This window comes from Parus major, chromosome 20, assembly GCF_001522545.3.
Source record: "Parus major isolate Abel chromosome 20, Parus_major1.1, whole genome shotgun sequence".
Lineage (NCBI taxonomy): Eukaryota > Metazoa > Chordata > Aves > Passeriformes > Paridae > Parus > Parus major.
Genome location: NC_031788.1, coordinates 3,511,672 through 3,526,756, shown reverse-complemented (window position 1 = coordinate 3,526,756; position 15,085 = coordinate 3,511,672). Strand labels below are relative to the sequence as shown.

At 43.7% G+C, this 15,085-nt stretch overlaps 1 protein-coding gene across 7 annotated transcripts in view; it reads right to left on the bottom strand.

Moving 5' to 3' along the window:
• PTPRT (protein tyrosine phosphatase receptor type T) overlaps nt 1–15,085 on the bottom strand; it is a 435,686-nt gene that overhangs the window by 74,739 nt on the left and 345,862 nt on the right. For 5 of the 7 annotated variants that reach the window (XM_015647508.2, XM_033519067.1, XM_033519069.1 and 2 more), the window contains exons 13-14: nt 12,053–12,089; nt 7,649–7,705 (exon numbers count right to left, since the gene is read on the bottom strand). In XM_015647508.2, coding sequence (XP_015502994.1) covers nt 7,649–7,705; nt 12,053–12,089 — 94 coding nt within the window. The remainder of the gene's footprint in view (nt 1–7,648; nt 7,706–12,052; nt 12,090–15,085) is intronic. The other 2 variants (XM_015647502.2, XM_015647505.2) reach the window with 1 other exon arrangement.

The following is a 15,085-nucleotide window of genomic DNA, read 5'->3' as shown; positions in this document are numbered from 1 at the left end:
GGGAGATAATATTCAATCAAGTCCATATGTTGGTGAGACAGCAGTGTTATTGTCACTGGGGTGTTGTTTTGCCTCTTTGCCACACATTAAACTGCTTAAATATGGTTTAAGAGACAATGCAGTGATAAAAGCACGATTTCACTTTACCTACAGCTAAGCTGTTAATCTAGTTTAGCCAGAGCAAAACACAACATTTACCAAGCAAAAAGGGCTGGCTCCTGCACTCACACATATCATTGTCAGCTTTTGCCCCTGACAGCTCTGCTATTCTGCTGCAGACACCAATTTGCCCATTCAGTTAAGAGTTCACTGATAACTTCTGTGCTCACATGTCTGAAATGCATTAATGGGACTCCTGAGCGTGAAAATAAAATAAGGTATCAGTTGCATATTTCCATCTTTATTTGACAAGCTCTCCCACAATCCTGCAGCAAATGTGTCCAAGAGGTGAGCTATACACCATCAGACAGGCAATCCCCACACTGTCACACAACAAAGGCAATGAGAAAGGTACAATTTCTCCCTGAAAATGGCTAAAACTCTATACATTTGAAGTGAAAGTCAGAAGTACTCCAAATTATCCTTCAGCTGAGCTGCAGTTACTCCTGTGACCCCAAATAATAGGTGTTGGAGAATGGTTTTCTACTATAAACAGCACAGTCAGAACTATGCCACTCCTCATGTTTGCACCATCTGAATACCCTCATGAAGTGAGAGCTGTGTTAGAAGACACAAGAACACTCTGTCCAGTCCATCCTCCAGCCCACCAGATAGGTCTGATTTTGCCAGCCTGTTGCTCGTTACTCCAGGCAATGTGTGGTCAGAGTGTTTTTATCTATTTCCCACCCCACTGCAGGCTCCTGCAGCTCCAGGAGGAGGAGAAAGGCTCATTATCCATCCTGACACCTCCACTGATTCACTCCAGTCTTCTGGGCAACTCTATCTCTCTGGCAAAGGCCAGCCATTCCTTTAGGCTACCAGCCCAACCATTTGTAAGTTGCCTGAGCTAACAGTGCCTAGAAATGGAGAATATGACAGTGTCAGCAAACTCCTGGCTCTGGGATTCATTCTCAAAGCCTTGCAATGAAACATTGCTGCTAAAGTCCATTGTTTTCCTGTTGTTCTGGCATATTTTCCATGCAGATGTCTAAATCTCCTCTGCTTGCTCTGGTTTCCCACCAGCCCCAGCTGTAGGTAAGAACATTCCTGTCCTGGCAGGAGGATCTGTGTGAGCTGTTTCTCGCAGGAGATGACTTCTGCTGCTCCTGACAAATGCTGTTTCAGAATCCAGTTTTGCTTCTCTCCTTTACAGAGATGCAGGATCTGAAATCCTCTCAGCACAACAGTCCATTGATGGCCACTTCATACAAATATCTTTAAACACACTTGCAAATCTCTGCACTACTGTAATTGAGGGCCACCCTTTTCTTTCTGAAAAAAAAACATGTTTATATATTGCTGGCATTAAAAAGGAATGAAAACAAACTATAACTGTATTTACTAGTGGTTACTTCCACCACATTTCCTGGAATGAATTGTTCCTTGTAACAGAAGCTGGATAGTTTTCATATATATATCTGTATTATTACTGGAATAGTAAGACACAGAAGAGGTCACCACTGTTATTAGTGTGTGTATTTCAGTGGCACCCAGAGCCCCCACAGAGGCCAGGACCCCATTACTCTGCACTAACACAGACCAGCACAATTCTCTGCCCTAAGCTGCATTTCTTAATAAGGAAGGCAAATGACAGAAGGCAGTGCCAGAGGAGTGAAGGTTGTTGGTCCCCTGACTCCCTATCTGTGCCTTATCTACTCCAGCAGGCTGCTGCTCTCAGAGACACTCATTGATGTAGTGTACAAAATGCACCATCCCAGGAGCCACAGCAGTGCCCAGAATGGCTTTCACAGGCACTGACATTCTCCCAGCACTCCACTGGTCAGTCAGAGCTATTTCAACATTTTAGACCATTCCTAGCTGCCCAAATGACTTTGTTTCTCTTCAATCCCTTCCAAAGTTCCCAGATCCAGTGAGATCTTGCAGTGAGGCAGGAGACAGTACAGGAAGCACATTCATGGGAGATGCAGTTGTGGTGATGCTGCAGAGATGCAAAGAGGGCAGGGCAGGGGCAAATGGCCAATTTCCCAGAGCTGTCCAGCTCATCAGCCCATGAGAAGTCAGGTTTCTGGATCATCACACACTGATGGCTTAATTAAGGTTTTAATTAAGGTCTAATCTGGCCATGCTGCTGTTGATTCATAGAATCACAGAATGCTCTGAGCTGCAAGAGACACATCAGGAAGCTCAAACCCATTCCCTGGCCCTGCCCAGACCCCCCAACAACCCCACCCTGGGCATCCCTGGCAGCGCTGTCCAAACGCTCCTGGAGCTCTGGCAGCCTCGGGGCCGTGCCCATTCCCTGGGGAGCCTGGCCAGTGCCAGCACCTCTGGGGAAGAACCAGCAGTGCCATCTAAGGGAAAAGATACCGTGGCAATCTCTCTCCCAGCAATTTCTGCACAGGTATATTATTTGAAAATAAGCCACGAAATATGAAGCAACCTCCTCTGTGGAGGTGGCACTCTGGAAAACATCCAGGAAAGAATGATTACTGAGTGCATGTAGCTAAGCAGGGCTGATAATACAAGTTTCTTCCATAAAACCTATTTCACAAACTGCAATTTGAAACATTCTTTACTTTAGGCAGCAATTACGATATTACTATTTAAAAAAATGACACTGCCAGGAAAAAGAATTCAAGAGAGCCATAAGCAGGAGGAAAAGTCAGGTATTTATGTGAGATTTCCAGCTGGTGAGGCACAAAATCCTGCAATGGAAGTGGCACCACAATCATCAGTAGCCAAGACACTGGAGGAGAGAATCCCAAAGCTTACAGGAGGAGAAAACAAATCAAATAAAATTATTCTAAGGATAGCTGGGTCAAATATTCAGAGTCAAGTAAAGGGAAATGCAAGTGTGAAGGAGGGAGGGACAAAATGAGAGAAGCAACACAAGAAATGGGAGGTTCAGCCACCTCCAGGTGACAGGAAAGAACCAGCAAGGGGACGAGTCTGGAAATGATAAGGTTTGGTTTAAAAATTGTAACACCTAAGGAACACAGCTTCTTCTGAAAGAAAGAAATCTACTCTTGGAACAAAAAACAATCAGAAAAATTACTTCAGAGCATTATTTAACCCAAAAAAATTAATGAAAAATATTGGGCTCCCAGTCATTATGCTTTGAAATGATCTGCACAATCAGAGTAATTTCTTTGCAGCACATAATGGCCAGGCAGTGGGCTGAATGCAAAATCTCCTAATAGACCTAGAGGCTTGTATTCAAAAGACAGCTATTCTCAAATCACTTGTAAACACGATTTCCTTTATTTATTTTTTTATGGTGCTTTCTATGTGAGTGGCCTACAAATTATTAAAGCAGCTCTGCATGCAGGAATGTTTTCCCTCATGTTTGCAGTTCCTGATGATATCTGTATCTGTAAAACACAGTCTGATGTACAAACACAGGGGCAGACAGGTACCTCCAGGAATGATAACACTGAGGTAGAGGTGGAAAGGCATTTTTTTATATCCTGATGTGGAAATACCCAGCATCAGCCTGACCACACCCTCCAGCTGTGTACTAGCACTGAGAAGAAATCTGTGCATGATGCTGGTGTCTCCATGACCCACAAGCCAACAGAGTGGAACTGCTCATCACATCTAAAAGCCAGATTCCTCTTTGGCTATTTCTTTGTTGGAATTCATTAGAAAATGAATATCACAAAAAGGATCACCACACACAACGTCACTACAGAAATTTTCCACCTCCAGTTATTGAGGGCTGCAAACAGCACGGGCTTAAAGACTATAACGAGACACACTCATTTCTTTAACAAAGCTCAGAAGGAATAGACAGAATGATGAGAGCCAAAAGCTTTCAACCATATTCTGAGCAGAGAGAGCAGCAAAACAAAGTGGTCCTGGAGAGAAAGAGCAGAATTTGTATGAGGGATTTTCAGGCTTACAGGTGGAATCTGTAGGAAGATGAAGGTAAACACACAGTGAGGCATCAAGATCAGCATTGCTAAGCTGAATGAGAATTAAAAAATAGCTCTGTGCGAATAATTGATTCTGGAGATTCCAGGCAAATCCAGCACAAAGGCTTTTCCTTTTTTCTCCTGTTTTTCTTCCTCTCTCTTTAGAACAGGAGCTCTTAATTTGTGCTAAAAGCAGATATATGATCCCCAAGAATAAGAAAGATTATAACATTTCCCTGGAAGAAGAGCTCAGCTGAAGAGAGCTGCTGTGATGCCAACAAGTGATGTGATGGTTCAGGGAGTGAGAGCACGTTTCTGTTTTAACTCTTCACTTTTGCAGAACTGTATTTAAAAACCAGCTCAAAATTATAAAAATGGAAACCAAGTACAATTACCAATATGACAAGTTCAAATGTATAGATATGACTTATTTTTTGTAAAGTTTTAGACACAGGGAGATCAACCTTTTGAATGGTAACAGGCAAAGGCTTCTCAGTGCCTGACAATGTTATGGATAAATAACAGATCCACCACAATTATTGACTTTTCCCTCTGAGTAGTTACCCTGCTCTCCTCATGATTATCATGAGAAATCCACACCCACAGCAGCTGCAAAACCAGCGAGCAAAGCCCAGGGGTGGGCAGAAAGCGAACACTGAAATAAAATCACCTTTTGAGCCCAACTGGACAGAAGTGCCTCAAGTAGCAGGGTGACCTATGAACCCCTGCCCTGTGAGGCTTCACCCCGAGCTGAGGCAGCAGCGTGGGGAGGAGGAATCTCTCTCCCAGCTGGGCAGCGTTAGGAGTCAGTGTGCGCACACCCTACGTGCGCCGCATCCACACCGCCACGCTCCCCGCGCTCCGCCAGCTTGGAGACTGCAATGAAGATTTCTCTTTTCCTCTACAATAAGAACACTACAAAATCTCACACCTACCTTGTAATTTTGTCACATACTCTAATGCAACCGTTTAGTTTTAATGCCTTGCTCCTGGAAGAAGCTCAGGAGCTCGTTAATATCAGCCCCGTTTCTGAATACTGGCTTGTCAAAAAATCTATTCAAGGAAAGGGGCACCGTGTATTTGTAACAGTCCTGGGTCTGTCATGCCTTTGGAAGTGTTGTTAAAGAATGCTGACAGTGGTAATCTATTTATGAAAATCCTTTTAAGTGATCTGCAGTACCTGCCCAGTGGCTGGCCCACCTAGAAAGGATCTGCAGGTATCAGGAAACGGAGACAAAATCCTGATCACCCAAATGAGTTGATGGAGGGACAGGAACATGAAATCCCACTGTCCTCTAAAACATGAGAGTTTCCTCCTGCCTCTGCCCATGCTGCTGCCCCCTCTCAGCCCCTGTGCAGGAGAGGCTCCAAGGAAGGAGCTCTTCCTGCAAACTTTCAAGATGAAGAAATTAAAAATAAGCCCTTACATTTTATAAGCAAGGAATCACCTAATGCTCCCTGCATTCTAAGTAAAACTAAACCAAATGAAATATTTTCTTAATTTGACCTCCACTTGTGGCTTTCATGTCCAACTACTGACTTTTCTTTAACTTCCACTCCTTTATCTGGCTACCAACTTATCTGCAAACAAGGATGAATGTACACTGGCTCAGGCCAGCCCCAACACATGGCCAAGAGCACCTTTTCCCACCAGGTGGGTCTTGAAAAGGGACAAGAACCTCCACAGTGTTCCAGGTAAATCCTTGTCTGCTTTAATTCTTGGAGGGCTCGGCTCACACAGCTATAATATATTTTATTTTAGTTTTCTCCAAAGACCTTTCTTTCCTGAAGCTACTTGTGTCCTGGCAGTGGATGCTTTGAATTAAAAAGGTGATGTTTTCAGTCTCCTGTTGAGAGACTACCCAAAATTTTATCTTAAACACCGTGCTTCTTCTCCTCTTCCCTCCAGCTGCTTATTTTAATTGGGGAGCCCTAGATTAGGGTCTGGCAATGCAGGAGAGCTCTGGGGTAGATAATGACCTCTGGACACTGGGCTGGAGATACCAAATTCAGTTCACTCCTGGCCTCATCCCGTTCTGCAGGCTCTGCACTAATTCAAAGCTGTGCCCTGGGATAACGAAGCCCCAAAAGGGATTGTGATACACAAAACTTGCGCTAAAAAATAACTTTCAGAAGGCAGAAATTTGTTCAGGGGGGAAAAAAACCCAAACAAACATTTTCACGCATTCAACTTAAAAAGTGTGATAAACTCCTCTGAAGTAAATAGCACAAAACAGAATAAACCTGTCAAAGGAATAATACTCTAGTGTATTAGAAGACAAAATGCAGCAACAAACAGATTTGAAGTGGGATTAGATCTGTTTAAAAAATACATTATCTGTCTACAAAACCAGAATGTATTTCAGGAAACAAAAGAAGCCTCTTCAATGGATTTGAGGGAGCAGGAGTTATTAAATCAACAGTTTTCATGTGCAGCAAAACTGTGTGGGAACAGCAGGAACATTTTCCTTCCTCATTTTCCAGTGATTTTTTTGCAGTCTCCCACCCCAGCCCAAGATTTCCCTGGTCCCATTTCAGACCCAGGTTCTTTACTGAGGTCCCAACATTCTCCCAGGAAGTTTCCTTCTTCCCATGCTGATGCACTACCAAAATTCAGGACTTTTGTTCCCAGTGCATTTGAACTTCCCAGTAATCCCAGCACCTTTTTGCCCCTGTACCATCACAGCTGTCCTGATGTGCAGTTGAAATAATTGTTGGGTGAGGAAGTCACAGCTAGGCAGGAATGACCATGTAGCACTGGGAGAGGAGTATTCCTAGAGAATTGGAATCCATCTAAAAACTGGAAAAACAGCCCTCCTTTCCCATTAATCTCATGTTACACTGTCACATCCCAGCCACTCATTCTGTCCACACCAGGCTGAAGAAGCAGCACCTGTTTCCACAAGCTGATGGGATCTCCCCTCTATATTTAAATTTTCTGGACTTAATAATGATCCAGTCCCAGTTTTACATAAGATGGGGCAATTTTATGGCACACAAACCTCTAAATTCCTTTTGATGGAAACTGCAAAGCTCTTGAGAGGCTCTGAACCTCCCCACTGGGAGTGACTTTACACCCCACTGTGAGTGACTTGCTGCTGCTGAGGCTCAATTCTGCAGCATCTCTGGCTCCAGCAGAAGTTTCTATAGAAACTACAGTTTCTATAGTTTCTATAGTTGCTCTGTTCTTCTACAGAGGGCTTATCAAGTTCTCCTTTCCTTGCCACCATTTCTCTGACAGCAGGACTCAGCTGTCTACGAATCAGCACAATAATCAGCCCCAGAAAACGGCACAGCTCCTTTCATTGGAAATGCAAGCTCAGCTCCAAGCAGGCTCAGGGGTCACTCATCCTGTGCAGAGGGGGGTCCAGGGGGCTCTTCCATCACCCTCGAGTGCTGCTGTGAAGATTGAAGAGGTGCTGAGCCCTCAGCACAGGCAGATCTCCACCTCGGCACTACAGGAGTGCCATGAAAGCACTGCCCCCCTTTATACAGTACTTGGAGCAACTGCAAAAGTAATTTCTCATGCAAAACAAGTATTAAACAAGAAGTCATGAAGCTGCTCAGACCTCTGGAAGTTTGAGCAGTTTTCCTCTTCCTGAACTGATAATCACCTGTGCTCAAGAGGCTGGGCGGGTTTCTCGTGGTCACCTGTTGTCTACCTATCACTGCTAAAAACAAGCCAAATGGTTCCCAGGCAGCATGCACAAGACAAAAAAAAAGGAAAAAAAAATAAAAATGTACCTCATAATGGTTATTATAGTTCCATTCTTTCATTTGCAAGAACTCACATTTTAAGGCAAGAAGAAATGAGTATTTGGAGATAAGGAACCATTAATGAGCCCTCTGCCTTGGTTTCAATTACACTGTGAAATTAATTTAATGCACTTTAGGAATACAAGAGGTAATCGCTCTCTCTTGGTAAGAGGTTGCAATTTTCTCTAATAAAGTGTCGATATAAATATGTTGCTTTAAGACAGGGAGAACAAGTCAGTTAATTCAGAAAGAATGGGACATATTAAAACAAACGCTGTCAAGGAAACCAAATGGCAAAACCTATAAATAACCCATCTGAATGAAAATTGTATGGCAGAGAGCTGTTAAATTGGGGTTTAATTATAAACATTTTTAAAGAGTGTTTTATGTTAATGAGATGCATCCAAGTGCCTAATGCTGTGAAAGATAACATTAGTCCAGTAATTAAAAAAAAAAAAAGAGTAGCCCATGTGAGGAGGGAAGTGGCAAGAGATCTGAGACCAAGGAATCTGAAAATAAATACATACGTAGATACAAAAGGTTAATAATGTTTAACATGCTGGCAAAGTGTGGGATGGCTACACAGAGTGGGGGAACGCAGGGAGCTTTCTGATGGATCATCCCAGGTCACCCCAGCAAAGGCTGATGGTGAGTCCAGCCAGCCCTCACCTGGAGCATGGGGGGAAAGGAGCCCTGGGGATGTGCTGGCCCAGTGGGGACCTCCTGGCTCTGCTTTGGAGGACCTGCTGCTCTGAAATGCTGATGCCACCTCCTCCTCCCATTGTTTAATAAATAAATACGAAAGGATTTGAGAGCTTTTTCCTGCCACTGCAAGAATGGAGTTCAGCAGGAGCAGCACACGGAGAGCCATGAGGAGAGAGCACCACCAGAGAGCTGGGAGAGCTCCTGCACAGAGCTGGGCTGGGCTGAAAAGGGCTCATCTGAGCAGCCTATTTCTGGCTAAAGGGGAGGGAAGAAAGCTGGGAAAGCTCCAAAGCATTTTTTTTTCTTTTTTTTTTTTTGGTGGGATAAACCACTTTTAAAGAGTGCTCTGCTTTCCTTTCCTTGGTGTTGTGGCAATGGGACACAAAGCAAGCTCCCTGGCAGCCTGCTTAGGAACAGCCCCATGCGTCTCTCATGTAATTAAAGACACTCAGCTCTGAGCAGGTGCCTTGCAGCAACACCCAGGATGTGTTACAATCCCCCAGTAACACATGCCTAACACATTTCACTGCCTAATTACTCCCACACTCACGTTTAGTGCCCTTGTTAATCCAGTACTTCAAGAGAATTCTTGCCTTGCTTAAACACGCCTCGATCCTAATCTTCCTGTCACTGGTGTAAATCAGAACTCATTTCACTGGTGCTAATGGAGCTGCTGCAGTGACAAATGTCTAGGAATGGGAAAATTAGGCCTCTATTCCAAAATCAACATTTAGTCTGGCACCAGTAGTATCTATTTATTTACTTGCATTAAAACAAATTTTTTTTCCTCCTCTGGTACCAACTCAAAGCAGAGCTTTTTATTCTGAGATTAATCCTGACTCCAAAAAAGGGGTTTTTTTTTCCCTGATTCCTACCAAAGACACCACACTGGAATCCTCTCTGGCAGCTCTGCTGGTTTTGTTCAAGGCAGACTCCAGGTTTGCTCATTCTATCCTCAGAAAAGCACCAATGCAAATAAAGGGGAATACAGAGCAATGCCATTAAGGATAATCAATCTAATGAGCAGACAGGAGACAGCACGGACACAGGAGGTCATCTAGAACATTCCAGCTATCAGCCTTTAATCAGGACATGGTGTAATTACAGTTCTGTGAGTGTCTCTGTGCATTGCCCCAGGTAAAACCCCCCTCCCCAGGGCTGGTCCCTTCATCCATCTGGAGCTCACCTGTGGTGGGAATGCAGCCTGAGGAGGGATGGACACCTGAGAGTGTGGGAAAGCTGCCTTTGCTCAGCTGCTGGCCCTGCCCAGGTGCCCTGGCAGGTGTTACCCAGCTCCTGGTGCTCCCCTGGCTGTGAGCAGCTCTGGAGAGCTCAGATCAGCCACAGCTGGGGCACTCCTGGCTCCCTGCTAAGGGCACTGGAATTACAGCAACTCAGAGCCTGGGCAAGAGGAAAAGAATTTCCACAGAGATTTCTGCACTCCACACAGAGGAATAAGATATCTACCAAAAGTGATACGAATCACTATCTATCAAAAGTGATATGAATCAAAAGTGATATAAATCAAAAGTGATATAAATTGAGACAGTGAGAATAAACACCAGAACTACCATCATTTCTTGTCATTTTCCATTCAAGTCAATAAAGAAAAAAACTAAAGAATAAGAGCACCAAAAAGCAGTGGCTCTAGACATCCTCAGGCTCTAGCCATCTCTTATTAAATTAATCCTTGCAAGAGATTGTTTTTTAAAAAGAGGTGGCATTCAGAACCAACAGAAGGGGGGACTCAATGACTGGGTGGCTCAGTGACCCCTCCTGGTGACCTAACAGGGATAATAAAAATTATCTCAGTTTGCAGAAGTCACCTGAAGGTCAAACACTTTTGGGACACTTCACTGAGGTACCCAAATCACAGAGTGCAAGCAAAAGGTCATGCCAGAATGGGATTTTTCAAGTTGTGTAAGTTAATTTCTTTTGAATAGTCACAGAGCAAATATTTTTCCTCCTAGCATGACAACATTCTTCCACCAGCTCCAGAAAAATAAACAACTGAAATGGAAGGAACTACAGGTTTCCAAGATTTAATTAATCCAGTATCTCTGATCTCATGAAGAGACCATGCTATTGGAAAAGCTTGTGTAGATTCATTTCACCCAGTCCTGCTCTTGCTCTTTCTACCACCAGAAAGCCAAAATCAGGTATTTGAAATGGTCACATTACTACCAGCTGAGAAAACTGAGAGGAAGGAGACACACAGACTGAGACACATAGACTGTAACCCAGAGAATGAATTAAATAAAGATTTCACAATAAACTTTAAACAGGAAAGGAACAAGAGGGTATGGGGAGCACCAGGGCCAGAGATGAGAAGGAGAAATGGGAGAAATGGCTCCTCCTCCTTGGCTTTCAGTGGTGACACAACTGCTTACAGCCCCACCAGGGAAAACAGCTGCACAGCTGGGAACTCCAGGCAGAACCCCAGTGCCTGGGGCTGTCTCCACAGGGAGATGGAAAATGCTCCCCCATGGCTAATGGGGTTTCTTTGAGCCCTCCCAACTCCTCTACGAGTGCAGCTGCAGAAGGGATCAGGAGAAAGGACCTTGAAGTCCTTAACCTCTGCCACAAAAATAGATGGAAAAGAATGGCAAAAAATGGGATGGTGGCTCAAAGGATTTCTGGGTTCCTGCCAGTTTTGGTGAACTCTCAAAGCCTCCACAGGCAGCCATGCAGGTATTTCAGATGACAGCAAAGCAGCAAGAGCACAGGCTGGCAAAGCTAGGTTTGGGAATGGAGAGCAATCTGTAGCACAGCCCATGGCAATGCCCCAGCATTTCCCTACAGCTCCTTTGCAGACTACAGCATGTTGGGGAAATCCTTTTACAGCTACACCGTGTTACAAATAAATTCATGTCTGACATCTTTTCTGGAAAAGTAGCCCCTGGGGTGATTTTGAAATCTTTAGAAGAGTTGTTAAAAGCAGCTGTAAACTCTGAGAAGGAGCTCAGACATTGTCACTGTTGGTCCCCCAAGAGCTACACCTTGTGAACCAACCTGGGGCTGTTTGTCTTGGGTTTGCTCTGTGTGACCTGGCAGCTCAGCCTGCTCTGAGCTCAGCACAATGGAAATCAGGACTGCTCTCTCCTGGTTTGTTCACTTACACCATGAAAATGGTGTGATGCAGGAATTGTGCCCCGCTGTGTACGAGGTGAGGCTTACACGAGATCTCCTCTTATCTACTTGGTACAGTTGTGGAGAGAACAAATTGAGTAGGAAGTTAATGTCACTTTTTCAGTGATGTTCTGCCAACAGCAAGGACCATCCTCAGGACAGAAAAGCTGTCAACAGAATGAGGGGAGGGAGGAACCACAGAGAATTATACCCTGTGTTAAAAAAATATCAGAGGCCACAAATATAGAGGAGTGGTCCTGGAAATTGTTGTTCTGCCTTGGCAATCTTCCTTTACAAAAAAAATAAAAAATAAAAGAGGAAATAAAAGAGGCTGGTTCTTATGGTTAGGAACTGTAATCAAGTTGTGCCACCACTGCAGTTTTTACATTTCTGGTATTGTGTTTTGCAGGAAAGAGAAACCCACATACCTTTTGTTGCCAGCCGGACACAGTTGATTTTTGTTTCCTGAAAAATAAAAAAAAACACAAGAAAAATATATAGGAAAACATCAGAGCGTGTAATTTGCCCATCTACAATAAACATACATTACTTTAAAAAGCTACAAAAAATACATATATCTCTTATTGTACTTTATCTTTGAAAATACCGACAGTTTTTGTTTCATAAAACACTCCACACTGTTGGACTTGCCTGCAGTTGGTTCTCTTAAGTATTGAAAAGTTGGGAGTGACAGCACGTTTCTCCACGCTCCATGTGTGAGTGATGGGTCCCACATAAGTGCCTGATTAGCTAATAGAATTTCCCAGTTAAATGACCTGCTCTGTAATAGACTGACAAGCCTTGGGTCAAAAGTACACGCCACTGTACATCTCATTTTCATGCACCATTACTGCAAATTTTGTAAATTGGGTATTTATTTAAATACATGGCAAACAGACACCGAAGAAGTCATTTGAATGTTTCAGCTCTCTGATGGATGTGGAGCAGACCAACATTCTGTGCTGCTGCCTCTGCCAAACGAGCTGTTCTAACAACCCTCACCACTGCAGCTCCTCATTGCAGAGCTGGGACAAGACCCAACACTTTGTGTTCAATCCACCCCAGAGCCTGCAGAGCTGCAAAAACAGGATTTGGATCCGAGTGTTGTATTTGGCTTCGTGAACAGCTCCAACTCAGCAGCTTTCTCAGGCCACCTCTGCTGCAAACACAACCTTTGTGGGGTCCCCAGCTCCTCGTTGCCCAGCCCTTCCTGGCAGGGGTTGCTGCTGTCCAGCCTGTGATTGCCATCCAAATAGGAATGTGCTGCTTGGTTAAAGAGCTGCCTCTGGCAGGCTCTAATCTGCTGCAGGGCTTGCAGAGCACTTTATGCCTCTACACGTCTCAGGTGTAATGAATCCAGCATAAATTACTGTGCTAACAATGCTCCATTAATATGGATGCTGTCTGTGCTCTGGAAATAAGAGGCCAGCAAAGCACTGCTGAGCACCTCCTTCCATCCTCAAACAACTGGACAAACCTTGTGGAAATCTGAGTTTGCTCTTGGAGAGAATTGCTCCACGTGTGACAGATCCTCCTTGGCTGGAGCAGACACACACAGCCCCACTGTGCCTTTCTCCTCGTGCTTTTGGTGCACACAAGAAAGAGATTATTGCTGGACCCATGCTGGGAATCACAGGAGCAATTCCCTCTGATCCCCTTCTGTGATGCCACACAATGTGGATATAAACCAGCCTGTGTGCAGTCTAAGAACAATGAGACACTCAGAAGGACAAATCCTCCCTTTGACCTTGCCTTCAAACTCTCTTAAGGAATTCCTGAATCCTTGAGGACAAACCATGTCTATTTCCCAACCATGTAAGCTCCAGAGTGGGGCTGAAGCCCTGTTTATCCCAGTAAACCAAAGACATTTCTTTAGTTACACCCCTTTGTCCCTCAAAAATCAGCTCCCCTGCACAACCTGGCACTGCAAAGTCACCAGAGCTTCCCACTCCCCTCTGTCTAGAGGGAAACAAGTCTGAAAAGCCAATTATTCTGGAAATCCAAAGTCTTTGTTGCTGCTTGTGGTGTACAAAGCAGGAAAAACCACAGCTTTGTTTTCTGACTCTGCACTTAGTGCTGGGAACCAGAAGACAGAAAGATCCTGATGTAGCTTCTGATCTGCATCAAGGGGACCTGGAAAATCAGCAATCAAGAGTAAAATAAAAAAAATTAAGAGACAGGATTTTTCCAGACTACAAGTTGGTGGACACTTGCTCACATTTTGTTGAGGAAAAATTTCCTGTGTATTTGTTGCTTTCTGCTGGCTTCTGAATGCAACAGAAAGCTGGAGAAGTCAGTGCTGGAAAAAGAAGAGTCTAGAGTGATCTCATTTGAACACTTGTGTGTTCCTGCAGAAGACCCCCCCACAGGGTGATCTGGAAACCAGAATTTGTTGTTTGCATCTGCATCCACTGATGGCTGCACTGGGCACAACCACAGCTCTCAGGAGAACTGGCACTGCCAAAAGAGAGGCTGGAGGAACGAGACATGTGGACTTCAGAACTTCAGATCTTCTGAGAAGGAAAACATAAAAGCACCTGCACAGGGCTCCTAGCTCCCAGGGGTGCTAAAGTTTAAAGATTTGAATTTAGTCCATATTCTGGATTAAAGCTGATTATTCCATTGCTTTCCACTGATCACCCCACTCATCTCCTTGGTATCTCATAAAAACAAGAACCCTTTCCATTTACTCTATTTTATTTTAGTTGATGCTGAGATTTGGAGGTTTGAATGAATCTTTTTAACAAGAAACAGAACAAATAAATAAATAAATACATACCCCCCCCAAAAAAAAAATAAAGAACACCCCCAATCCAATAATCCCCCCAAAAAACAGTAAACCCACTTTCCCACAATCATATTTGCTTTCTGAAAAATATTACTTTTGCTTCAAGGTGCTTTCCTGTACACAGTAAAGAGCATAAATTATTAATGGGTTGGAATGGACCTTAAAGTGCCATAGGCAGGGACAATGCTTTTATTTTTGGGTTTTTTTTTTTTTTCTAAGCTACAATTCCCCTCTTTCAATTTGTACACACTACTTCTTGTCCTATCACTGCAAGGTGCTTCCCTTTAGCCACCAGCAAAGCAGGAATAAACAATGTTGGTAATTGTCAATGATCCATCCCGATTGCTTAAAGCAATGGCAAGAAAAATAATTAAATAAAGAAATAATAATAGAAGTTTTAGGAAAAAAACCAAATAATTCCCTGAATTTCAGTCTCTGTGTTGTTTCTGGACATTCTTTTAAATGCTGTGATGCTTAATTCCCATTTTATAGTATCACAGAAGTTTTACAAAGCCTTATATACCTACAACAACCTTAATAATAACCTGAGAGCCAACATATTCTGCATATCTGTTTCATGTTATGGCTGAACTCACTGGAATAAAAATTAAGATGCCAGTACTGTTTCAGCTCTGTGTCACTGCCAGGTTAAGGCAGACATTTTACAGCCAGG